We start from the raw sequence: 26,661 nt of genomic DNA, 5'->3' as shown, positions 1-26,661 counted from the left end.
TCTGTTGACTAGTAAGACAGGTGAAGAGAAATTATTGGTGAGGTCCATAATTCCCACAATTCTTTTGATTACGCTTTTCCCATAAGATTAAAAATAAGACGATAAACTCAAGGTTTAAAATGCCAAAGTCCCTGAAAAAGAGGGCTAGTTTATTTTTAGTATTAAAGAGGTTAACATTAGTTCTCATTATTCTGACTCATCCATAATGAAAGTCACCAGCTTAGAAAGTTGCAAACCCATACAGTTTCTAACAACTCCCACTACTGTTAATGACTCACAACAGTAAATGTTATGTGCGTAGGAAAGATCAAAGAGTAGAAAATGCCAATCAGAGGTATCCAGAGAGAAAGTTTTCTGTGACTGAAATAGTATTTCATGCCCACGGTTCTGGAATAAGGCGCTTCTATTAGGAGCTGAGAAATCAAGATGAGAATCCTTTGGTATCCCAGCTGGATGCCTGAGTTCTCTGCCAGGCCATTTTTGGCCAGCCTAATGCAATTGGTTGGAGAAAAGGCCTGAAGAAGAGCAGGAAGAAGTGCTCAACTTCTCATCAATCTCCAGCCCCAAGGATAGGACTGAAGACTGAGTACAAATATACTCAAGGCTTGACCTTGAATGGCTGTGGACAACCTCGAAAACGAACCACTTTATATTTGAGTCAAACCTGTTCTGAATAGCCAGGTTGCTTCTATTCCAGGGCCCTTGTACTGGAGATCCTGGGAAAAATGGGCATCATAGGTGAGAGGCTGACATAGCTAGCGTTCTGTGATTTAAAAGGTCATAACCCACACAGATGGAAGTAACAGCCCTTAACACTATCCTGTAGATTATCGACATGATTCTACCTTTAGGGCAGCAGGACTGAGTAAATCCTTAATGATTTCAGGTTAGGCAGGATCTTGTGTCATAACTCATAGCAGAAGCTATAGGTTCTACTCTATAAAATCTATGTACAGTATAGATCCAGGAGGCGGGGCCACTTAGAGAGTGTGGCAGAACACATGGTCTTCAAAGATTTGCTTTTCGTTTGCCGAGAAGCTCTTGTCACAAATCGGACAATCCAAAGACAGGGTCTCCATGGGATGCTGCTGCGAGATGTGATCGAAAACGTCATCAGCAAGGTTTGATTTGCAGGTGGGACATTTCTTGATGGTGCGCTGGGAGGAAGAACAAAGAGGTCAGTGAAAATGTAGGCTGCATGTGGCGGAGGCCGTGTCTACCTTATTTCCCACTCTATCCTCAGCATCTGCCATAAGGCTTGGCACTTGGTGGGTGCTCAAGGTCACGTCTGGAGAGGCTCCCTGGGGCCTTCTCAACCCCAGGGCTGAAAGGTCCTAACGTTGCCGAAGCAGTCAAACAGCTTCCAGCCGGAAGGGGCCCGGGACATATGCTGTTTGGCTAGCTGCCTACTTCACACCTCCTTCCTCATCTTGTACTAAACCCAGCTCACAATAGAGACCTTGAGCCGGATGTTGGTGGATAAACTGTGCCTCCTTCTCCCACCAAAACAGGCTGCAGCTGACTTCAGGAGTTATCAACATGACCCAGTTTCCCTGTGGTTCTCCCATGAACTGGAGCAGAAAGGGGCATTTTCTCAAGGATTGGATGTGGTCAATCTCATGATTCAAAATACTTACCAGGCTGGGGGCAGAGCTTTCTTGGATGCCTGAGGGTCATAAAAAAGACTTCATTCAATGAGAAAATATCACCCCCAGATCCCTACCCCAGTACTTGTGTTCTAGCAGCTGTTCTTTGTAGCCCCCATATTTCCCTTTCTCCCACTGCCTCTGTCTATCTCCTTTATAAACCATTTACTTCTTATAGAGGTCAATAGGGGGAACGAAAAAATCATGAAGAGGCCCTGCATGTTACATAATCAGAAAAAACCCCATCCAGTTTCAGTGGGTGGAAAATGAGATTTTTATAAAAACAGTAACAATTTAACAAGGAAACAGTCTGAGAATAGATTTGAAGACTGAATTTTAAGCCCTGGCTGGTTTGGCTCAGTGGATGGAGCGTTGGCCTGCGGACTGAAGGGTCCCAGGTTCAATTCCGGTCAAGGGCATATGCCTTGGTTGCGGGCACATCCTTGGTGGGAAGTGTGCAGGAGGCAGCTGATCAATGTTTCTAACTCCCTATCCCTCTCCCTTTCTCTCTGTAAAAAATCAATAAAATATATATTTAAAAAAAAAGACTGAATCCATGTAGATATTTTTCAAATAAAGTACTTACAAATATTTAAAAGGAAAAATAAACGCGTACCCCTGCCTGTTGCAAAGATCTGATTGTGACTCTTGAGAACCTGACCACTTTAAACTGCCCAGAAAATGAGGTCTCAGGTCACTTTTGAAGACAAGAGAGGGACGTTCCCTGTTTGCTAAGAACACCTGAGCCCTGGTCCATGTGAGACAAGCGAGGCTGTCACCCCACTTCCTGTCATCCACACCCCCAGGGGTCTCTGTGGAGCACACGCCTGCTGCCCTTGGTCAGGCCATCGGGTGGCTGACGTAATGCTCGTTTCTGGGTGGCACTGCCCGCCTCTTGTGCTTCCATTTCCAAATCTTAATTAGGCTCCTCAGCTCTGTATGTGTATATCTGCTACACAGAGACAGGTCCCCGATTTATGTATTGGGAATATAGCCACGGGACTCAATTTGTGTCTGCTGCTTCTAGGCGAGTGATCTGATTTGTGTCTTCTAGATTCAGATTTATTTCTCAATTAACACCTCTCGCCTGGCAATCTTTCTACTGGGTCCTCAGCTTCTGCCCAGCAAGTCTTAACAATGAGACTGGACTTCATTAGCATCTCAGACACACAAACTGAGTGGGGGAAAGGGATGGAGGCAGGGATCTTTCAGCTCCCATGGCAAAGTTGTCTTACCAAAATATGGGTTTCCAAAGACAAGTCCTGGGTTTTGTCCTGCACCTCCTTGATCTGAAGTAGGCACTTGAAATGGCAGAGAGTCAAAATCCAGACCCATGTAACTCATCAATCTGAAGTTATCCCTCTTCAAAAGCTAAGGATAGAAGATTTAGAGCAACATGTTGAAAGACAACAACAAAGAATGGCCTCAACGAACTGGCAAAAGGGTGCCCATTACAGGTAGTTCTTAATAGACAATGTGGTACTGAAGAGCCGTGGAAATGATCAACCAGATTCTTGAGAAGGGGAAGCAGCAGCCTCCGGGGCTCTGAAGATCTGAGTTCTTAAGATCTGAATCTAAAAGCATACCAAATTGTGTTTAGATTAACATAAAAAAGAATTTAAAATCTCTAAACACATACATACTGAAGGAGGCACAAAGGTTGTATGGATATATGAGGCTGGCAGGAGCTATGTTAAGACTGAAATTGTTGTACATTGAGAGCAAAATGCTTCTTTTTAGTCTCCTTTCTAGAACAATTTTCTTACACAATGTAAATATTAATCTGATATATTTTTCCCTTCTTTGTTTTATCCCATCCAATGGATACCCCAACAGAGAGAGTGAGAGGGAGGAAGGTAAGAGGGAGGGAAGGGATGAGAGAGAAAGAAAGAGAATAAGGTACAAGGGGGACAGAGAGCATTGGAAGTTCTTTAAAAAGAAAATTAGTAAACTGCTCCATAACATCTCAAGAGGACTTTACTATAGCTCTTAACAAAGCTTCCAAATATCAGACCTTTTCCTTCTTGTGCTAAATTGTGTGCACACTCCCTCCCTACCCCCGCCTGGTCCCATTGGACTATTCCAGGAAAACAAGGATTTCAAAGTCACAGTGTATTTGTCTAAATGAAGAGGCTGAGAATGACAGGGCCATAAATAGACCCCAAAGGGCTTTTACAATATGGAAACACCCTGGAATAAATAGTAAAAAGTAGAAATAATTGCTTGGAGGCATAGCCCAGAAGGGTCACAGAGAGGGTAGAGGTTGGGAACTGCTGGAGGTGTAGACCTAGAGGGAGTGGCCAGAATGCATGGACACCCACTCCTCGATGCTAGTCAAGGCATGAGAATGGCTTCAAGTGCAACCACTTCATTTGCTGTGATCATCCTCAATCAATCAACCAATCAATCACTCAATCAATAATAACTTGTGTTTAACACACAGCAGAAAATACTGGTTGGATGAATGAATGAACGGATGAAGGGATGAATGAATGCACAGTGTTTATTAGGAGCCTACCATGGGTGCAGAACTGGTACAGACCACCACTTCTGCTCCTGGTTTGGCAGCAGAGAGAAAAAAAAAGTTGTGCTGAAGGAAAGGGGTTCCTCACTAGCATAAAAGTGACACAGGGTATTACTCTCCAAAGACGACACTTACAATCACGCTGAAGATAAAACCAAAAATACTAAGTCAGATCATCGTCAAAGCTGTTTCTTTCAGGTTGACTGCTGCCATGCCAAACAAGTTTGTTATAGAACAGAGAGTGGACTTTGTGGTAGATCAGGAAACCAGATTAAATTTACTTTGTTTAGGAGCATGTGCCTCCCCCACTGTTCCAGAATGGGCTCTTTTATTTAACTTATTTATTTATATTTATTTTTCATTTATATACTAGAGGCCTGGTGCACGAAAATTCGTGCACTGCTGGGGGGGGGGGCATCCCCTCAACCCAGCCTGCCCCCTCTCACAGTCTGGGAGCCCTCAGGGGATGTCCTACTGACAGCTTAGGCCCGCTCCCCGTAAGCTGCAATTTGGCCTCCCTCTGCAGAAGGTGACTGGCCAATCAGGGGAAGGCGACGCCCTCATCATGCCTCTGCTGCTGCCACTGCTGGCCGCTGCAGCTGCCCGAGCCTTGGCCCTAGCAGCCACCACAGCTTGCCTGAGCCTTGGGCCCCCACAGCGGCAGCCGTGCCATCTGCGGCTTGCCTGAGCCTCAGGCAGCTGCCGTGGCTTTGTTCGGAAGATGTCTGCTCTAAATAGCATATTACCCTTTTATTAGTATAGATATATATTATTATTTATATATATTTATATTTATTTTTTAATCTTCACCTGAGGATATATTGATTTTTTAGAGAGTGGAAGGGGTAGGGGAAAGAGAGAGAGAGAAAGAGAGAGAGAGAGAAAGAGAGAGAGGGAGGGATCAAATTAAGAGACACATCTATTGGTTGCTTCCTGCCCGAGCCTGGGATTGACTGGGAATCGAACCCACAACCCTCAGGTCCCCAGGCTGATGGGCAACCAACAGGGCTATTTAACTTTTTATTTTATTACCATACCTTTGGTTCACCCTGCTCCTTCCCCTTAAAATCTTGGAGTTTTCTACCCTCATTTACATACTCACATCATTTTCTCCTTCCAATCTCTCTTTCTCTCTCTGCAGAACAATACATATCATCTTGTTCTCACTCAGCCTTTTTGAAAGGTCAAAGTTCTCGTCCTATCAATAATTAAAAAAACAAAATTAGGATTAGGATCATATATGATAATCTGGATCCACGGTGGGGTAAAACAAGATCACAGAGGTTCTAGCTTTACAAAGTGTTGGGACCAAGGTGGGGGAGGGTGGAGTAGGGAGGAGTGGTACTATAGAGCAGATCTAACTAATAGAAAAGTAACTTAAAATGCCCGAAGGCCGGGGCGAGCGTCCAGGTAGGTGCCAGTTTCTTCTGGTTTATAAGTGACCAAAGAGAGAAACAGTTTGGGGAAAACCTCAATACTGACTTATCAGAGTTAGGGATAAATGGAGCCTTGTTTAACCCCACCCAACGATGGAAGCAATCATCTTTGTCTTGAATAAACATCTCGGTCAATGCAGCCCGAAGCTTTTAGGGCTAGGTTGGCATGACTCCCTCCCATGTGAAAACAGGCATCTGGACTCAAGTTACAGGGAGGAAGAGAGAATCTCAGCAGGATTTATTCAAGGCTACCAGGAACCCACACTGGGATGCTGGGCTTGATGTTGACTTGACTAGTTTCATGAATCCCAAACTCCTAGGCATGCTTCAGAGCTTTCCACCTCCTACCTACACACATCCACATTCCCAAACCTCACAAAAACACTTAAGCCAATCCTACTCATTGTGGAGTTTTTTCCTAAGATTTTTATTTGAATGCTGGTGCTCAAACGGCTGTGCGCTTCTAGCCAGCCCTGAGGTGGTAACACTAGAGGCTACCCAGTGACACTGCTGACTGCGGGCCCCTGGCCTCCCATCCCCATTGGCTCCTGCTGGCTCTTCCAGTCCTGCTTCACTTCCTCAAAGAGCAGACCTATGGAAGGGCTCTCTGAATCTGCTCAGAAATCTGCTCAATGGTTACAAAAACCCTCCCTGAGGCCTATGGTTGAGCTGGGGCCTGTATTTCCAGGGATTCCCAGGCTAGTGTCTGGCCACACACTCCATCCCTCCTCTCTTTAGCAGAAAGATAAATTTCTCTCCTTAACAAGGGTCTACAACCCTCTGGGCTTGTCTAAGAACCACAAACATTCGCATCCCTTGCTTCCTGGGCCCCTTGTCTCTGTCACCTACCAGTGCAGCAGCCCTGAGTTGCCTGATCTGTTTGTGGAGTCACTGACTCTCTTTGTACTTCTCTAAGAAACAGGCTTTCCCGGCCTCTACCTTTGCCCTTAGCAAGTCCATCTCTTGTACTAACTGCTCTTCCACTGTTGTTTTCTTGTTCCTAGGCCCCTGGAGTGTAAGAGACAGAGTCCTAATAGGTAGGGGCCTTTTGGATGCTTTAGGAATAAAGAATTGGTATCAGCTGGGGAGTCCCTGGATCTTGCAAAATATTCCATGAAAACTGAGAAAACCCATAGCTGCCACAAGAAGGTTCAAATCTTTGGATGGCTTTAGGTTATTTAAAACAGTAATTTCTTTGCTATATTAGAGGTCACAAACCCAAATATGTAATATAATTGAATGAAGGAGTTGAATGCAATGAAACAGTGAAGACAGCAGACAAATGGAGAACACATGATCTATCTACTAGTAAAGGGTGCAGCAGCTACTCAGCTCCAGATATGGACTCAATGTGTCCAGATCCTCTAATTTTTCAATGGAAGCTGAAATACAATTTTTAATGGGAAAGATTCCCATTTTTAAGTATTAGTAACTAACTCAATTAAAAAAAAAATACCATCTGGGCCAAATAAAACATTTCTGTTAGCTAAACTTAACCTATGAACTGGTGATTTACAAACTTTGTTCTACTCTTTATTAGGCTAAAATATACAGCATCTTATATAGTAGTAGGTACTCAATAACTGATTGGATAATGACTCACTGACTGACTGAATGATACATATATAATGAGTTATAATCCCAGTAGTTGGATAGGCTCCAGACATCAGGATTTCTCATGTTCTTACATCAATTCAGAAAATGGGGCTCCTAGGCACCTGTCATCATCATGAGGCCTCTTTTCCAATAATATATTATAGAAAATTATTAGTCAATTAGGCTAGCATTACCATTTTACTATAGCTCAGAATAATTTATAATGTCGACAACTGACAATATTATATCAATTGTGACGAAATTTTTGACTGCTGTAATATTTTCCAATCATAGAGCTCAACTTTATAATCATTTGTCTGCCTGCACAATAGCTCTTTAAGAAGGGAATTCCTGCCCGGCTAGCATGGCTCAGTGGTTGAGCGTTGACCTATGAACCAGGAGGTCACTTTTCAATTCCCAGTCAAGGCACAAGCCCAGGCTGACGGACTTGATCCCCAGTGTGGGGTGTGCAGGAGGCAGCCAATTCAATGATTCTTTCTCATCACTGATGTTTCTAACACTCTCTACCTCTCCCTTCCTCTCTGAAATCAATAAAAATATATTTTAAAAAAGAAAAGAAGGGAATTCCTAGCCCAAGGCTCTATTTACTACAACCTGTCATAAAGTTTACCTTCCAATATTCTTTTATCACTCATCACACATTAAAATACCTACCTCTCCTAAACATTTTGTACATAGCAAATTCTCTATCCTTCTGGGTAGAATGCAACATGTCCAGAGGTAAGTGCTATTCTCCTCTTTGCTTATTTATCCTGTCCATCACCTGAGCGTAGACCCTACCCCTTCCTTTTTGTAGGCTCCCTCCCATGTAGCCATCCAAAGATAGACATGCCGTTAACTCCTGCTCTTTCTTCGTTGCAATAGCTTCTTGTTGCTTCAGCTCCTCCACTGTCTTCTCTAGCTTCTGCTGGTGCTTCCTCTGCACAAAAACAGATTTCAGGACCACTGTTAGAAACACGCACTCACACACACACACACACACACACACACACGCACTGGGGAAGGGCCTGCCCAGCTAATGAGCAAGTAGGATGCAGAGAAAGAAGCAAGCCTTCTCTTATTAGTTTCTGAGAACAGCCATGAGATACCTCTTTCAGATGGCTTCCTCTGAGACCTCCCCCAGAGCCAGTGATATCCAGGTATATGATTAAGAAAGAACGATGTATATATTTTCTCCTCAATGACAAAAAATTATATATTTTCCCATTACTCTACCTGTTCCTTTAAACTGAGAAAGAGCTGGCCATTTTCCTTTTTCAGATATTCCAACTGCTCTGTCTTATCTTGAGCTTCCTGAACAAGCTTCTCCATTTCTTTCTCGTGAGTTGACAGCTGTGCCTAAAGCAAAAGTAGTAAATACAACAGATATAAAGAAGGAAAGCTAACCAGGAACAATGCTTTTTAATGTGCAAAACATAAAGAAATGTGTGTTCCTCCCGGCCGGTGTGGCTCAGTGGCTGAGCACTGACCTATGAACCAGGAGGTCACTTTTCAATTCCCAGTCAGGGCACAAGCCCAGGTTGACAGACTTGATCCCCAGTGCGGGGTGTGCAGGAGGCAACCATTCAATGATTCTTTCTCATCACTGATGTTTCTAACACTCTCTACCTCTCCCTTCCTCTCTGAAATCAATAAAAATATATTTTAAAAAAGAAGGAAATTCCTAGCTCAAGGCTCTATTTACTACAACCTGTCATAAAGTTTACCTTCCACTATTCTTTTATCATTCATCACTCATCACATTAAAATACCTACATCTCCTAAACACTTTTTTAAATATATTTTATTGATTTTTCACAGAGAGGAAGAGAGAGGAATAGAGAGTTAGAAACATCGATCAGCTGCCTCCTGCACACCCCCTACTGGGGATGTGCCCGCAACCAAGGTACATGCCCTTGACCGGAATCGAACCTGGGACCTTTGAGTCTGCAGGCCGACGCTCCATCCACTGAGCCAAACCAGTCAGGGCCTCCTAAACATTTTGTACATAGCAAATTCTCTATCCTTCTGGGTAGAATGCAACATGTCCAGAGGTAAGTGCTATTCTCCTCTTTGCTTATTTATCCTGTCCATCACCTGAGGTAGACCCTATCCCTTCCTTTTTGTGGGCTCCCTCCCATGTAGCCATCCAAAGATAGACATGCCGTTAACTCCTGCTCTTTCTTTGTTGCAATAGCTTCTTGTTGCTTCAGCTCCTCCACTGTCTTCTCTAGCTTCTGCTGGTGCTTCCTCTGCACAAAAACAGATTTCAGGACCGCTGTTAGAAACACGCACGCACACACACACACACACACACACACACACACACACACGCACGCACGCACTGGGGAAGGGCCTGCCCAGCTAATGAGCAAGCAGGATGCAGAGAAAGAAGCAAGTCTTCTCTTATTAGTTTCTGAGAACAGCCATGAGATACCTCTTTCAGATGGCTTCCTCTGAGACCTCCCCCAGAGCCAGTGATATCCAGGTGTATGATTAAGAAAGAACAATGTATATATTTTCTCCTCAATGACAAAAAATTATATATTTTCCCATGACTCTACCTGTTCCTTTAAACTGAGAAAGAGCTGGCCATTTTCCTTTTTCAGACATTCCAACTGCTCTGTCTTATCTTGAGCTTCCTGAACAAGCTTCTCCATTTCTTTCTCTTGAGTTGACAGCTGTGCCTAAAGCAAAAGTAGTAAATACAACAAAGATATAAAGAAGGAAAGCTAACCAGAAACAATGCTTTTTAATGTGCAAAACATAAAGAAATGTGTGTTCCTCCTGGCTGGTGTGGCTCAGTGGCTGAGCGCTGGGCAAAGGTTTGCCGTGGTGCCGGGAGCCGGTCCATCCTTGCTGTTTCAAAGGACCTGGCATATATGGCATACTGTTCTTAAAATGTTTGCTCACCTTCTTGGCACTATGTGTTTTAACCAAGGTCTCTGAGAAAGGTGGTTTCCCCAGGTAGGGATTTTCCCCTGAAGTTAGGGAGGGAATAAAACCTCTTAACTAGTGCCAGGTGGGTAATTAATCACTTTAACTACAAACAATCATGCTTAAGCTACATAATCTTTACTCCCTGGAATGGAGATAAGAAACGCCCTAACCTTTGTAATAGAGATTGATAGGATTGAATCAACTGGTATAAATACAGATGTAATAAGACAGAAAGACTCAGAACTTAGAATGCGGAACCAGGAGAGACGGAACCTAGGCACAGAACCTACACAGAACATTCTCTACAGACAGAAGAACTTCGCTGGAGAGCACATGGCAAAAGATCCTGGACTGAACCTGACTACAGAAATTGGCAAGAGAACCTGACTAGAACCTGGTGACTGAACCTGGCTGGAGAACCTAGCAAGAGAACATGGACACAGAACCTGGCTGGAGATCCTAACCAGAACTTCGCTGGAGATCCAGACCAGAACTTGCCTGGAGATCCTGGCTAGAGATCCTGGCTAGGCTGCTGATCAACTGAACGTTGTCTCCATGTCATCTCTTCTTCGCCGACTCCATCCACACCTTTGGGGACCCCTGGACCCGCTGGGGTTGGACCCCGGCACCGTGGCCTACCTGAAGCTGATCCACTCTGACTCCCATCTTCTCGTTTTCTGAGGACAGCTTCTGGTTTTGTTCTTTCAGTCTGCGGAGGTAGAGATGACTATGTGAAATATATGCTGATGCCTACTGGCTCCCCTAGGCCTTAAATGATTTAAGGCTGCCTTGGCCCTAAGCCTCCAGATTTATTTTAAAATCCATTAGTCTCTTCTTCAGTCCTGTTTTGGCTTCCTGACCTCAAAGTGCAGGTATTTGATACTTCACGTTAATACGTGAATTTAGGTCATTTCTCCTTACCATTCTGACACAAAGTTCTCTAACCTAGAACCAAAGAGATCATGACTCAAAGGGGAGAACCACACCCTCAATGCCATAATAGGAAGACTGTAGTCTAACAAATTCTAGAAATCTAATCTGACTCTCCTAAGGGTGCCTATCAGACGGCAGTTCCTCACATGCAAGGGTCACACTCACTGTAGCAGCTCTGTCTCCCAAATGTCCTTCTGCTCTTCCACTTTCTGTTCCAGCTTCTTGTTGATGCTCTTTAAGGTTTCTAGCTCCTCCTATAGAGTGAAATGTCAAAGGCACAAACCATTTCTAAGACAGTTTTAATATCTCAGGCAGCCAACGAGTATCTATTGAGCACATATTACATGTCAGACATAGCATGGCATAACAGTGAATAAAATATCCAAGTAAAGGGGTTTCTCATCTTCAAATATTCCTAATACGTTCTTTCCACATTAAAAATGTATCTACCTTAATTTCTCTTCCACTGGAGCATATATTTGCCCATTAATTCATTAAACAAATATTTAATAAGCGCCTACTGCACACCAGACACTGTCTGGCACTGCAGACACAGCAGTGGGTAAAATAATGTTGCTTTTCTCCTAGAAATGCACTGTTCAATAAATTCAAAAAGCCACATATGTAATTAAAAAGTGTTAGTAGCCACATTAAAAAGAGTAAAAAGAAACATGAAATTAATTTAACCACTAGTAAATTTAACACAATATATCTAAAATATTGTTTTAATATGTAAACAATAAAAGGAATTTTACACTTTTTTCAGACAACGTCTTCAAAATCCGGAATATATTTTAGGCTTACAGCATATCACAACCTGCCACATTTCACATGGGGCTAGTGGCCACCATATTCACCCTAAACATTTTTTTTTTCCCCAGTGCCTTCCGAACTGAATCAATTCTTGTGTATAAATAACAACTATTTGTTTTTAGCTCTAAGGTGGGAAATATTTTTAGTTTACAGCAGTGGTTCTCAACTTGTGGGTCGTGACCCCTTTGGCGGTCAAATGACCCTTTCACAGGGGTCGCCTAAGACCATTCTGCATATCAGATACTTACATTACGATTAATAACAGTAGCAACATTACAGTTATGAAGTAGCAACAAAAATAATTTTATGGTTGGGTCACAACATGAGGAACTGTATTTAAAGAGCCAGAGGTTGAGAACCATTGGTTTATAGACGTCTAAAAAGTCATTTTTTTTCTGTTTAACAAATTGTAGTTAAGCCCTAGCCGGTTTGGCTCAGTGGATAGAGCGTTGGCCTGCAAACTGAAGGGTCCTGGGGTCCTATTCTGGTCAAGGGCACATGTCCAGGTTGTGGGCTTGATCCCCAGGAGGCAGCCAATCAACAATTCTCTCTCATTATTGATGTTTCTCTCTCTCTCTACCTCTCCCTTCCTCTCTGATATCAATAAAAATATATTTTAAAAAATTGTAGTAAAATATACATAGCATAAAATTTACTATCTTAACCATTTCGAGCACACAGTCCAGTGACATTAAGAACATCCACACTGTTGTGCAACCATCACGCCATCCACCCACAGGACTCTTTTCATCTTGCAGGACTGAAGCTCTGAACCCATTAAACACTAACTCCCCATTTCCCGCTCCCCCAGCTCCTGGCAACCACCATTCTACTCTCTGTCTCTATGATGCCGACTACTCTAGGTACCTCATATAAGTGGAATCATATGGTATCCATCTCTCTGTGTCTGACCCACTTTTCCCAGCAGAATGTCCTCACGTTGCAGTATGTACCAGAGTTTCCTTTCCTTTTAAAGCTGGACAACATTCCATTGTATGTACATGCCACGACACGTCTGGTCTAGCCATCTAGCTGTCACCGGATACCTGGGCTGCTTTTACCCTTTGGCCATTGCAAAAAATGCCGTTATGGACATGGGTACTAGTATCTCTGTGAAAAAACAGGGAGGGAAACTGAGGCTCATCAGAGATGTTAAGAAATTTCTTCTGGCTCATCAAACAATAAATGGGAGAACCAGCTTGTTGACTCCAAAGACAAGGTTCCTAACCATTGTATGATCCTGTCTCCAAAAACATAGAAAAAATCTGAGTGCAAATCCCAGCTCGTTCCAAAGCCACAAAATATGACATTGACATTGAGCAAGTCACTTACCTCTCAGAGCTGTGAGGCTGTTTTAAGAATTAAGTGATGTGCTTAATTATAGTGCCAGGCACAGAGCAGGTACTCATGAATAAATATTGGCTTTTGCTATCTTTATAATAACCAGTAGCAAGTATGCAGGAGAGGGAATCCAAGAACCCAGACCCTCTGATTCCTTGGCTAGAATCTGGTAGATAGGCTGTAAGGCTCCTGGCCAGATGCTGTTCTTGACAGCTGAGTTGTGAGTTATACCTATGTCACCTTTAATGGATATATCTTTTTTATTTTTATTTTTTAAATATATTTTTTATTGATTTTAGAGAGGAAGGGAGAGGGAGATAGAAACATCAATGATGAGAATCATAAATCAGCTGCCTCCTGCACGCCCTCTTCTGGGGATCGAGCCCACATCTTGGGTATGTGCCCTGACTGGGAATCAAATTGTGACCTTCTGGTTCATAGATCAACACTCGACCATTGAGCCACACTGACCAGGCTAGTTTACAGCTTTTAGAGAAAACTTCTACTTCAGCTTCTAGCATTATCAACTCTCATTCACCATCCGCTGATTTGAAAAGAAGTTACAAAGAGTTTAGATAACCCACAACCTTACTTTATTACTGCTTCTCTCTTGATATCCACGTTCTAGCTCATCAAAGCAAATTATTTCTAACTAGAGGCCCGATGCAAGAAATTTGTGCAAGGGTAGGCCCTCGCAGCCCCAGCTGCCTTGGCCCTCGTAGCTGCCTTAGCCCTTGCAGCCCTGGCTTCCTCTGGAAGGTCGTGCGGACGGTAATTCCGCTGTTTGGCCATTCAGTTAATTTGCATATTACACTTTTATTATTATAGATTATAAACAGGCACTGAAAAGAAGTAGTCATGGGTTTGAATCCTGGCTCCATCACTTATTAGCTGTATAAGAGATTACTTAATTCCCCTAAGCCTTAGGTAACTCATCTATAAAGTTGGGGTAATAATAGTACATATTCCAAAAGTTTGCCATGAAGTTTAAATAAAATGATCCACATAAAATGTTTAACACTATGCCTATTCAAAGATATTAGTGTAAGGGAGTGAGATCCCAAGCAAAACAGAAAATGGTGCTGGCCTGGCTAAGAGGCACCATCCAATTCCATACTCCAGAGTCACCGTTAGCCAACAGCCGTACCTGCTTTTTTTGGAGCTCAGCCTGCATGTCTGAGTTCTGCTTCTGCAGGCTGACACAGCTGTCCTTCAGCTCCTGGTTTTCTTTGCGAAGCTCATTGTTGCTTTGCTCAATCTCTTCCACCTCACCCTATGAAAGAGCATTCTATAAACTATTTGACCCTTTGTAGTTCAATGGATATTCAAATCCTTGTAGCAGAAAATTCCCATAGCCTGGGACAGAGAAAGTATGAATGACTCCCACTCACTACAGTGACATTTCTGTACCACAAATGGGAGCAGCCCCTCAATATGTAAGGAAGACAGTAATAGATGTGTGTCTGTATAAATTGCAGTACTGAGCCTGCCATTACCAAGAAGAAAGAGAAACAAAATTAAGGCCATATAAAGTGAAAAGGGGGAATGACAGAAGAATGTAGACTCTTCTCGCAAACACTTAGTATTGCTTGTCTCTCTTATGGACTTAGCTCTTTGAGGCCGCCGACAGCGTTTTGATTCTACATTGCATCCCTAGTGCTACCATTGTACTAGATGGACAGGAGATGTCCTGTTAAGTAAGTGAATCTAATACTCATACATGACAGGCTCTGTGTAGAACTGAGAAATCCAAGAAGAAGAGTTAGTGCATCTCTCCTCAAAGGAGCTTATCAATTTACTGTGGTGATATGGTGTGCGGTGGGAAAAATTAAGGAAATAACTGAATGCCAACTGAGCTACACTAGTTTTAGAGAAAGGAGAAATCCCTTGTTATGAGTCTTGCTAACGTTCCTAAGTCATTCTGAAGTGGGTCTGAGTGAGTATTGTACAAATTCTTCTCAATAGTATCTGTTAGACAGTCATTAAAGGCTTTTTGACTCAAATCCCTCCCTATCCTAGAATTACTACTCTTACTGGCGGGAAGGGATAGAGGTGAGTTATTTATAGACCTGAGTGGTAACAACCAGGATGTCCTCCTCGTTTTCTGGGCGGAACTGGAAAGGGATACTTGCTCCCCGGACCAAACCGTCCTGATCCACATAGCAGAACTGGTAATACTCATCATCCTTGGGCAGGTAATAAGCTGAGAACACAATATTATTTGTAATCCAAAGTCAGGTCTACTCAGAAAACTAAAAATCGGGAAGTCTTTTATCTGCTCCAGAAAGCCAAGATCAATGAAATAAATTAGTCTTGGCTACTGTTTTCACCACCTTTTACCCCCTATTTTTCTCACCTTTGAATTGGACTTCCTGTTGTTTGGTCGATACGTTGTTTGGGTCAACGGGCAAAGTAACCCACATGAAGGTGTAATACTCACGGGTTGTCTTCCATCCCACCTGCAATGACAAGAGGCTCCATTCAGCATCTGAAAGTGCTCAGGGGGAAATCCTTATTTGGGCTATGTCTTCTCAAAGTGTGCTTACCTTTTATTTATGTTGAAAAGACAACAGAATGAGTGGACAAAATCCACTTACCATGAATCAAATCTTGTTTTTTGACCTACGACAACCATATATGGTAAAATGTCTGCTACAGCTAAAAATTGGCACACACACAGAGTCCAAAATACCTGTCTTAGAAGGAAACAAAAACTGATAACTCAACATCCAGGACAAGAGTTCCAAAAACTGTATCTCCAAGTCAGACACAGAACTGGGAGTGATGGGAAGAAGTTCTGCGATTGTGAACCTGGATCTTGCCATTGTCTTACAAAGGTTCTGGGAACTTCATCAGAAAGCACTTCTGATCTGCCCTCTCCCTTAGTTTGCCCTTTCCTGTGTCCAGATCAGTCTTATCACTTATACCAACATGGTTATACTACTGCATTTTTAAAAAATATATATTTTTTGAATAATTTGCATGTTGGGGATGGAGGAGGAGGAGGTTTCTTAGATTACAAGGCACCACATAGCCGATTCCAGGCTATAGAGTTTGCATTTCTTTGGTGTTTTTCTTTTTATTTATTTATTTATTTAAAATATATATTTTATTGATTTTTTACAGAGAGGAAGGGAGAGGGATAGAGATTTAGAAACATCAATAAGAGAGAAACATCGATCAGCTGCCTCCTGCACACTCCCCACTGGGATGTGCCCGCAACCAAGGTACATGCCCTTGACCGGAATCGAACCTGGGACCCTTGAGTCCGCAGGCCGACGCTCTATCCACTGAGCTAAACCAGTTAGGGCTGGTGTTTTTCTTAAGGCATGTTTAATGAAGCCTTTTTGGTGCTGAAAAGAATAACAATCTGATATTATAAAGGCCTCTTCTAGGTATTGAATGCAGTAAGTCGTAAGATAGAAGGATTCTGTAATATATGCCTCAGAGCAGACAGCTGGCTACGTGGAAAATATTCTCACTAAATGTGAAGAGGAGTACAAGATGGCTCAAATTTTATCTCGAAGATAAGAGGACACCAGGGAATAGAAAGGGAGCCATTGTGTCTCCAAGGGGAGAACGCTCGGCAAATGAGAAGCAAAATTACATTTATTGCCATATTTTGACCCTGCCTGAGCCCAGTGGGAAGAAAAAGAACGGAGAATAAATTCCATTTTTCTATATTAAGGAATCGGAGCAGGGTTGAAAAGGCCACACTGAAAGCTCATCAGAACATACTAGGCATGTTTTAGTGTCTCATTAATACACACCCCATCGCTGTAAGCATCTCACAGCCACTGCAGTATGCAGTGGAGCAGGAAGCAGGAATTTTATGGAGTCTTCATTCACTTCCTGTAGTTTCTTAATGTACTGTGACCAAAATATCATCAGGAAAAGCCCAAGAATTACTGCCGCCTTGGGACAAGAAAACAGCTTTTAGCTACCTTCGATTTCTGACCCTGGCTCCTCCACCTGGGCAGTCCTGGTCCCAGCCTGCTTCTCGTGGCGTGATATTTCCCCTCTGAAACCTTGGGGGCATTTACATGCTCAGGTAAAGGAGAGTATGGAGCTCAGGACTAGACACTAAGGTAGGGAAGCTGACTCCCACTCAATTTAAGCTCAATCACTGGTGGTAGCTTTTGCTATGTTGAGAAGACGTAGCATACTGCACATTCAAAAACATTTCATGAATGCCTACTTGGTGCCAGGAAGCACTTGGTGATGTGGACTTGAGGGAAATGATTAAGAACAGAGTGAAAAGCCTGGCCGGTGTGCCTCAGTGGTTGAGAGTTGACCTTGAACCAGGAGGTCACGGTTCGATTCCCAGTCCGGGCATATGCCCGGGTTGCAGGCTCGATCCCCAGGGTGGGGTGTGCAGGAGACAGCCGATCAATGATTCTTTCTCATTATTGATGTTTCTATCTCTCTCTCCCTCTCCCTTTCTCTCTGAAGTCCATAAAAATATATTTTAAAAAACACACTGAAAGAACACTGGGAGAGCTTTAGAAGTGAGACAAAAAGGACAAAAGTTTAGAGTTGACGTTTAATTCTCTAATTTACCATTTGTTGTTCAAAGGAAGAGAGGAGGAGCAGCAGAGGTTTGGATGTCAAACAAATTTTCTTTACCCCTTACTCATTGGGGGATCTTGGGAAAGTATTATCTGTGCACAAGAGATAATATGACTTATCTCGGGGGCTACTGTGCTGTGAGGATTAAGTTAGAACACACACACACAACCTCATCAAAGGCCTAGCACACTGTGTATTCTCAAAAAGTTTGCATTCTTTATCAGTCTTAAAACTTTCAGGCTTCAGGGTAGGTGTTCAAATAAATAGGTTTATGGACATGAACATCAGAGGCCTTTCTTTGGATTGACCATTTCCTTATGGAGGCATGGCAATACCTCTGGAATGCATGAAGCATTCCAAATGCAGATGCATTTCAAAAAATGTCTTTAAACATGTCTTTTTAAAAAGCTTGACATTCATTTGGTTTATGGGCAAGTCTTCACTAGAAGTTGCTAAGTGCTTGGGGAATACAACCAGTCTAAGCTGAACAGAAACATAACAAAAAAGTTACAGATTACACTATGAACTCTAATAAGTACTTTTTGAATCCTCCTCTTTTTTATTATCTACTAGAGGCCTGGTGCACAACTTGGGGGGCGGTCCCCTCAGCCCAGCCTGTGCCCTTTAGCAGTCCGGGAGCCCTTGGGGGATGTCCAACTGATGGCTTAGGCCTGCTCCCTGAGCCACAGCCAGCCATCCTTAGCACTGCCGCAGAGGATCCCGCCACCACTACTGCGCTCGCCAGCCATCAGCCCGGCTTGTGGCTGAGTGGTGCTCCCCCTGTGGGAGCGCACTGACCACCAGGGGGCAGCTCCTGCGTTGAGTGTCTGCCCCCTGATGGTCAGTGTGCGTCACAGTGACTGGTTGCCATTTGGTCGATTTGCATATTACCCTTTTATTATATAGGATACCTGCACTGTCCAATATGATAGCCAGTAGCCACACAAGGCTATTTAATTTTGAGTTAGTTAAATAACATTTAATATCCAGTTACTCGGCCACACTAGCCACATTTTATTTATTTATTTTCTTGCTGTTTCTTTTGTCTCTCTTTTTAAAAATTTTTATTGATTTCAGAGAGGAAGGAAAAGGGAGAGATAGATAGAAACATCAATGATGAGAGAGAATCATTGATCAGCTGCCTCCTGCATGCCCCCTACTGGGGATTGAGCCTGCAACCCGAGCATGTGCCCTTGACTGGAATTGAACCCGGGACCCTTCAGTCTGCAGGCCGACACTCTATCCACTGAGCCAAACCAGCTAGGGCCACATTAGCCACATTTTAAATGCTCAATAGCCACATGTGGCTAGAGACTACTGGACTGGACAACGAAGGTATAGCTCCATTGTAGTAAGTTCTACCTCACCTGTGGGAAGGATAAAACAACTATCATCTTCTTTACAAAATAGGGAACACTCTGGTGTGTCAGGTTTCTGTGTTAGGACATCTTTTAGTCTAATGTTTCAGCCTCCTGCAGTCTGCGGAGCTGTCACGTGTCCCTCTAGTTGTCTGTCGCTGCCTTGAAACACCAGCTGCCCTGGCTCCAGCAAATAGCTTGGAATTTCAAACAATTAAGGAAAAGTTAGTTAGTGGGGGATGTAAATAAGCACCAGCTCCTTCACAGTGTGGTCAAGAATGATGTCTGAGTTCAGGATGAACGACATTGGCAAACAAGCACATGACATACTGAGGTGTCAAAACAAAGGTCACAGACGTTGGAACTCAGCAGTGTAAATTACTTAAATGTGACCTTTACTTCCCGTCTCTGGAAATAGGAAGGTTTGTCATTATGATGTGTGTGTGTGTGACAGATAAAGACACAGATGAGGGGAGAAGCCGAGATAGAGAGCAAGTTGGCTCTAATAAAGAAGTCCCATTTCTGTACTTGAACTGACAGGGTGATCAGGCATTAGAAGAGGCCACTGAGGGAGCTCATAAACCTTCTGCCCTGGGAAATCTTCACAAAGAAGAAAGACACACTTACGCAGGAACAAACTTAGATGCAGGATGCCAAACCAGGCAACTTCTCAGCATCCTTTCCAGATTTGCAATACTCATATTAAAACAAATTAGACACTCTACTAAGTAAGAAAAGAAAGCTTAAAGTCACAGAAATGATGTAAGGGAACAATCATCCCTGTCAAGTCACAGATGAACATTCCAAAACAGGATAATTTTAAAAAATGTACGTTTGGTCTTTGAAAGCACAATATAACCTTATTTTGGCTTGGGTCCCAAGGCAGATGTTGGTGTGTTAAGGGGGAACTGCTGGGGGGCTTAGTTCAGAACTTTAACATTGGCCAGATAACATGCAGACTGCTTGTAACACACAGTAAAGAAGATTCACCTCTAGTTCCCAGGCACTTGGTACTAAAGTAACTACTTACTCTAAAGATTCCAATCCAATCCTTTCGACGGGGAGTGAAATGCTCGGTGAGGGTGTAATAGCATGTGACATCCCCTCCAGGCACATAGAACTTCTCCACACTGTTAAAGATGACCTGAGAGAAGTGACAGTGGTCCAGCAAGACAGCTGATGTGGGCGGGTCTCCTACTGTCTCCTCCATGGCGGGGTCCTGTTATGAGATATGGGATAGAATACGGCTCAGAGGGAGTTGTCTGAAATGGTGGCGATTTCTGGGCTCTCGTCCAGGGAACATTCTGTTAGAGACAAGTCGGAAAAGCAAAAAGCAGCCTGACTAGTACTGAAACCATATGACCTGCTTTTGGTTTCATTTTGAGCCACTTTGCATTCATAACTTCCTTTCCTATAAGACAGTGGTTCTCAACCTTCCTAATGCTGCGACCCTTTAATACAGTTCCTCATGTTGTGGTGACCCCCAATTTCATTGTTACAAATTGAACATAATTAAAGCATCGTGATTAATCACAAAAACAATATGTAATTATATATGTGTTTTCCGATGGTCTTAGGCAACCCCTGTGAAAGGGTCGTTCGACCCCCAAAGGGGACGCGACCCACAGGTTGAGAACCGCTGCGTAAGAATTTTCTGAGATCTTTGACCTCTTCACCACAGGCACCACCATGCTCACATGCCCTTGTTCTCTGCTCAGAGCTAGTTTGTTCACCTTCTTCTAAATGCCTTAAATAAGTGAGGCAGCCCGGAGGAAAGCAGCTTGAGCTGGGGATTGGAAGATACCGATTCTAGATTTTTCATCTCAGTAAGCTCTGTGACTTTCGGAATACCAATTTCTCTAGATTTCAACTTCTCCATTCAATTCCATTTACTATCCTATGATCACCAGGCCCTTCCATATATGAAGGCACTCCTCTAGGAACTGGGGATGGGTGCAGGGAGGAAGATAGGGATGAGAGAAGGAGACCGTTTGACATGTGATGGTGACAAGCATGGGTTCTGTGCTCAGAATGGTGGAGTTCAAATTCCAGCTTCACCACCAATGATATGCGTGACCTTGGGCAATTTACTTAATCACTGGGCTCTATGCCTGTTTCCTTAATCTGTAAAATGGGGCTAATCACATCTATCTCATTCGGTTTTTCGTAGCATGAACTGAAATAATGTAGTGTCCAGTCCCTAAATCAGTACTTGCCATAGAGTAGGCACTTCACACAAAGTAGACATGTTGAATGACAGAATAAAGTACTTAGCATAGAGTTTGTATAAGAAAAGGGTTTAGCAGATGTTAGTGAATGACTACTGTTGCGGGCGTTTTTCCCCTCTTCTGACACAGTGTTTGCCCTCACAATGAGCCTCAACCCAATATGGCAGTTAGACAAGTGAACAAGTGACAGCCAATGGGTGAGTTAAGTGCAAAATCTCTTAAATTCAAAAGGAGAAGCGATGCGACTGGTTAGGAAGACGAAGGGAAGTTTCAGGGAGTGAGCAGAATCCTAGGTAAAACCCTCAAGGAAGATCAGGATTTTGATAAATGGCTTTGAGGTGAGGACATACCAGGCATGAAACAGCATGCAAAAAAGCAAAGAAACAGAAAAATTCGGCCCAAGTTTGGAGGACAGCAAGCGAGGTTGGATCCCTATCTATAAAATGGAGATAATAAAGTTTATTAAATAAACTTTCTAGGTCACAGTACAGATAAAATGTGATCAAGGATGGGAAACAATTTGGGAGGTAAAAGCAGCACATAAAAGAAACACACACAGTCTTTTGAACTGCTGAGACTTGATATTTCTTAACCCTTAAAAGCTACATGTCCTGACTTCTAAATGCCTCCCTGGACTAACATGTAGTGAATCCATGATTTGCAACCCAGAATTTTACCGGGAAATGAAAACAATATTGCATCTCTACACAGCCGATGAAGAAAGAGCTGTGCATTGCAAATATTATATGATACCTCACAAGTTCAGCTGTTGGAACATGTTGGAAGATTGTATACACGCATACACACAATTTAAAATAAGTAAGTACAATAATAAAAAAAAAGACAGTCGTTCTTCTAGCCCGTCCCCACTTTACTTCTCCTGGTTTTTTATTCTGAACTCTAAGCAACCAGGCCAGTTTTTTCACAGAAAAGCCACTGAACTATCTATTCTTGGGATTGAGTTTAATTAAAAAAAAAAAAAAAGTATTGGCTTTCTGGTTTGTGACACAGTTTAACCACATCCTCAAACCTCAAACCTCAGATCAGTTTTTCTAAGGAAGAGAGAGATCGTGTTGCAGTCTAGGTCAGGACTTGTTCCTCGTGATAAGCTAGTTGCCCCCATGAGCTCTTAGATGAGGGAGGGCGGGAAGTTTTCTCAGCCTTCAGGCCCTTCTCTTCCCTAGTGGTCTCCAGTCAGACGGGCCAGAATATCCCCTGTCATGTAAAATGACTTAATCTGTCTTTTGACTATGGATCTGAACAGTCAGGTAAGAGGGACTTCAGGACCTCAATGTACCCAAGTACCATACTCCCTGTTCTTTTTCTTCACAACATAAAGCCTAGCTTGTAGTGATTGCTAATTGAGTACTCATTGTATAAATAAATGAATAAGATATATGCATGTAATATAAGCATAACCAATGGACACAAGACACTGGGGGGGTGGGGAGGGCATGTGCCGGCGGGTAGGGGAGGCCGGGGGAAGGTCAATGGGGAAAAAAAGGAGACATATGTACTACTATTTGTAATACTTTAAACAATTAAAAAAAAAAGATATATGCATGTAATTCATCAAATAATGAAAGGTGGTGAATGGTGGTGGGACTAACTTTTTTTTTAAGTCCTGCTCTTACTTTGTTGGATACCCTTGGAGGGGCTGCTGTTTCCCAGCTTTCTCTTGTCTAAAATAGGGGAAGGAGATGATAATCTCCAAGTGCTTCATCAATTCTTGGTACGGCTGGTTCAGCTGGTAGAGCTGGTTCAAGTGGCATGGTGCCAAAAACACAGAAGGCACAGATTTGATTTCCTGAAGGACCCATAAAATTTACACTCCATTACCCACCTTCCACACATTCAAATTCTCGCAAGCTGCTTTGCAAATGGATGCTACTGTGAAAGACAAGACCAGCTAATGGTATGGGGGCTGGGTACAGCCTCTCTTTCCTTACTAGAAAAACAATCTATACAGTAGCTCATGAACAGAAGGTCACTGATGAAAGGTCAGCATATATGTTCAAAACGACATGGAAGAGCTCATGTCAAAACTTGAGAGCAGCCCAGCTGCTGTGGCTCAGTGGTTGAGGGTTGGCCTATGAACCAGGAGGTCATGGTTCAATTCCCGGTCAGGGCAGATGCCCGTGTTTCGGGCTTGATCCACGGTAGGGGGCATGCAGGAGGCAGCCGACCAATGATTCTCTCTCATCATTGATGTTTCTCTCTCTCTTACCCTCCCTCTCCCTTCCTCTCTGAAATAATTTTTTTTTTTAAAAAAAAGCTTGAGTGCATAGCCAATGGATACTTTCTTATCTTTCATCTGAAAATCTAATCATCTATCTGGAAAAGTCAACAGTCTTGGTTCCTTGCTCATAAAAATGTAAGATTCCATAAAGTTACCCATTTCAGTGATCCCACCTTCCCAAAAGGACCCAGCAGGCACCCAAGGGCACTCGGTTTTTGGAACGCAATCATTCTTTTTTTTTTTTTTTTTAGTGGTTTTTAAAAAATATATTTTATTGATTTTTTACAGAGAGGAAGGGAGAGGAATAGAGAGTTAGAAACATCGATCAGCTGCCTCCTGCACACTCCCCACTGGGGATGTGCCCACAACCAAGGTACATGCCCTTGACCAGAACCAAACCTGGGACCCTTTAGTCCGCAGGCCAATGCTCTATCCACTGAGCCAAACCGGTCAGGGCAGAACGCAATCATTCTTAAAATAAAAACTATCCTCTGCCAAGACTGTGCAAGGGGTGGAGGAGGCAGGGAGGGCAGAAAACAGTAGTGGCTTCCCTTGTCTGCCTCTTACCAAAGCCGAGGATGGAAAAGGCCATGGGCAAGCCGAGAGCATGACCCTGCCAATCTAAGCTGGGCCAGTGACGATACCTCATTTGAGTTTTCCTGGAAGGAAGATATCAACTGATGTTTAAGGTCAGAGACCCTAATAGCCTTTCCTCCCTCCCAGTGATAAAATTCCCCGGGGAAAGCAAACCCACATTAATTTAATTTCTTCATCCTTCTGCTTACTTAACTTTCCAAATGATTAGCAACTAGAAAATGGATGAACTAATTGGAGTCCCACTCGTGGCCCAGGAAGAGATGCTTTCACAGAAATACCCTTAGAGAACACACTGGATTTGTAGATGGCACGAGACAGTGAGCAAAAACAAAGACACAGTCACTGGTCCTCAAATTATTAAGCCACTTACTGTAATTCAAACTTTCCAAGTTCATTATAGTTCCTCACCTAGAGTCTTTCAGGGTGCCTTAGAAAGGCTTTAAATGGTGCTCATTAACAACTGACTGGATTGGCTGCCCAGCTCCTTCTCAGCGGGCCGCATCCCGCATCCCATACCACCAGTGCCAGCAGTACGAGGGAAGAACAGAAAAATAGTTCTTGGACAGAAGATGCAGGCAACCATGAGAAACTGTGAAAAGCTCAAAGCTGTCTACGAAATCTCCATTTTACTCTACTGAGATTTTACACTTTTCCCCTTAAAGGGGTGACCATGCTAACTCCTGAAGTGACAAGAGATAGTGTTTGGAGTGTAGTGGAAATGGGACCAGGCTAGGAGCCGGGGCTCCTGGGTTCCTGTCTTAGTTCTGCCACTAACGAGCTCTGAGATCCTGGCCAAGTCACACTACCTCCTTTGAGGCCTCATCAATAAAATGCACAGATCAGGCTAGAAGATTTCCAAGAAACCTTGCAGCTACAATGATGATCCTAATCAGTGGTCGGCAAACTCATCAATCAACAGAGCCAGGCATCACTAGACTTCCGCCCGCGGGAGGGGTGGGATGCTGTGACATCAGTACAACAATTGAAATTTCTTTTGAGAGCCAAATTTTTTAAACGTAAACTATATAGGTAGGTACACTGTTATTAACTTAATTAGGGTGCTCCTAAGGCTTAGGAAGAGCCACACTCAAGGCGCCAAAGAGCCGCATGTGGCTCGCGAGCCGCAGTTTGTCGACCACGGGTCTAGGAAAATAAGGAAGCATGGCATTATTTCAATAAGCACTGCCAAATTTCTTTAAAGAGCCCCAGATGTACGATCTGACTTGAAAGATAATACAGCCTGTTAGGGCTACGGAACTCTTACTGACCGCCTTTCTCGGGGTCCTTTCCACTCCACAGCTGTCATATCTGCTGAAGGGTAGAGTTTCAGGCAGAGGCCTTCTGAAAAGTCGCCCGGGTATTCTTTAACCATGTGCTCTACAACTGTCTACGAAGACCTGCTGCTTTAAACGGGTTTTGCAATAGTGGAGATAAGTTATAATATGCAGCAGCCCTCGAATAACGTGGTTTTGTTCAACACCACGGAGTCCTCCTGCTGATAAGACGCTGTAGGAACTTCACTCTCGTTTATATCAATTGGCCTCTGGTAAAACTGGCTTGCCTGTAGGACGTCTGGCTTAAAGTCGCAGAACGCTAGGACAAGGCTAAGTGAGGATTTACCGTGCAGCCTCTGTGTTATTCTACTCCGCTCCGCCACTTGTTGGCCTGCATCAGGAGCAAGGATCCAAGTGATAAAAAAAAAGTTCGCATGCAAGGTTGAATTACGTGAGTGGAAACGATTCGCCCCCAAGCTGAAGCGGCCTGGAGGGGGCAGCGGGAGGGGCGATGGGAGATGGACAGTAAAGAAGCGGGTCACTCCACTCCCACTCCTTCTCCTCCGGTTACAGAGGCCTCCCCTGAAGGAAAGGGGGTTCGGGGACCAAGCCTCGTCCGAGACGGGGAAAAGGAGGCCCAAAGAGAAAGCAGGGTGCGTAAGTGACTGCGCAGGGCCCCGCCTCCGCCTCCACCCAAACGACGGAGATGCCAAGGGCTAGGATTCAGGAATCACTAGACTTCCGCCCGCGGGAGGGGTGGGATGCTGTGACGTCAGGACCCGCAGTCCCGTCAGAGGGACCCCTTCTGCCCACGGAGCCTCCCAGCCGGCCGCCAGCACCGAGGCCCTGCCCTGCTCGGGAGAAAACTGCCCTCCGCCCCCCCCCCCGAGGCCGCGGAGAGCGCTCCAGGGGCCCCGTGACGCCGCTCGCACCGTCTCCCTGGGAAGGTGGAAGGAGGTGGAAACCGAAACCGGTGGCACCTTTACCACTCACGGCACTTCCTCGGGGCTGCAAGTCTGCTCGTAGGGGACGCGAGGGCCCAGCTGGCACCAGTTGCCCCCCTTCACTCCAGGGACTCACCAGGGGGAGCAGCCGGCGGCGACGCAACAGGACCGGGTAGGGGAGAGGGGCGGAGCCAAAAGCCCCAGGGAGCGCTGATCCCGTCCG

The 26,661-nt window shown here is 43.9% G+C and overlaps 1 protein-coding gene across 12 annotated transcripts; it reads right to left on the bottom strand.

Annotated features, from left to right (window-relative positions):
- Positions 1–113: 113 nt before the first annotated feature.
- CALCOCO2 (calcium binding and coiled-coil domain 2) lies at positions 114–26,661 on the bottom strand. 12 transcript variants are annotated; one of them, XM_036339242.1, is made up of 16 exons: positions 26,488–26,567; positions 25,841–25,885; positions 20,187–20,375; positions 15,586–15,688; positions 15,299–15,432; positions 14,377–14,502; positions 11,241–11,329; positions 10,782–10,851; positions 9,767–9,889; positions 9,368–9,454; positions 8,439–8,561; positions 8,056–8,142; positions 5,273–5,368; positions 2,882–3,017; positions 1,638–1,666; positions 114–1,157 (listed from the first exon to the last, which is right to left on the bottom strand). In XM_036339242.1, exons 3-16 carry the CDS (start codon positions 20,364–20,366, stop codon positions 981–983), a joined length of 1,560 nt encoding a protein of 519 aa, XP_036195135.1. In that variant the 5' UTR covers positions 20,367–20,375; positions 25,841–25,885; positions 26,488–26,567; the 3' UTR covers positions 114–980. The 12 variants fall into 12 exon arrangements, with proteins under 12 accessions (XP_036195135.1, XP_036195131.1, XP_036195133.1 ...); XM_036339238.1 differs by lacking the exons at positions 25,841–25,885; positions 26,488–26,567 and adding an exon at positions 26,575–26,661; XM_036339240.1 differs by lacking the exon at positions 25,841–25,885 and having other exon boundaries at positions 26,488–26,630.

This window comes from Myotis myotis, unplaced genomic scaffold, assembly GCF_014108235.1.
Source record: "Myotis myotis isolate mMyoMyo1 unplaced genomic scaffold, mMyoMyo1.p scaffold_m19_p_17, whole genome shotgun sequence".
In the NCBI taxonomy this organism is placed as follows: domain Eukaryota; kingdom Metazoa; phylum Chordata; class Mammalia; order Chiroptera; family Vespertilionidae; genus Myotis; species Myotis myotis.
This window is presented reverse-complemented; position numbering and strand designations above follow the sequence as displayed.

What these genes read in the sequence shown, in the direction of transcription:
- CALCOCO2 (XM_036339238.1), bottom strand. Translation starts at nt 20,366, where the DNA reads ATGGAGGAGACAGTAGGAGACCCGCCCACATCAGCTGTCTTGCTGGAC. An exon ending in CTGAGCTCCAAAAAAAGCAG is followed by an intron (nt 11,330 to 14,376) that starts GTACGGCTGTTG and finishes TTCACTCTATAG; the next exon opens with GAGGAGCTAGAAACCTTAAA. An exon ending in TCAGAGTGGATCAGCTTCAG is followed by an intron (nt 9,890 to 10,781) that starts GTAGGCCACGGT and finishes CTTTTGCTTTAG; the next exon opens with GCACAGCTGTCAACTCAAGA.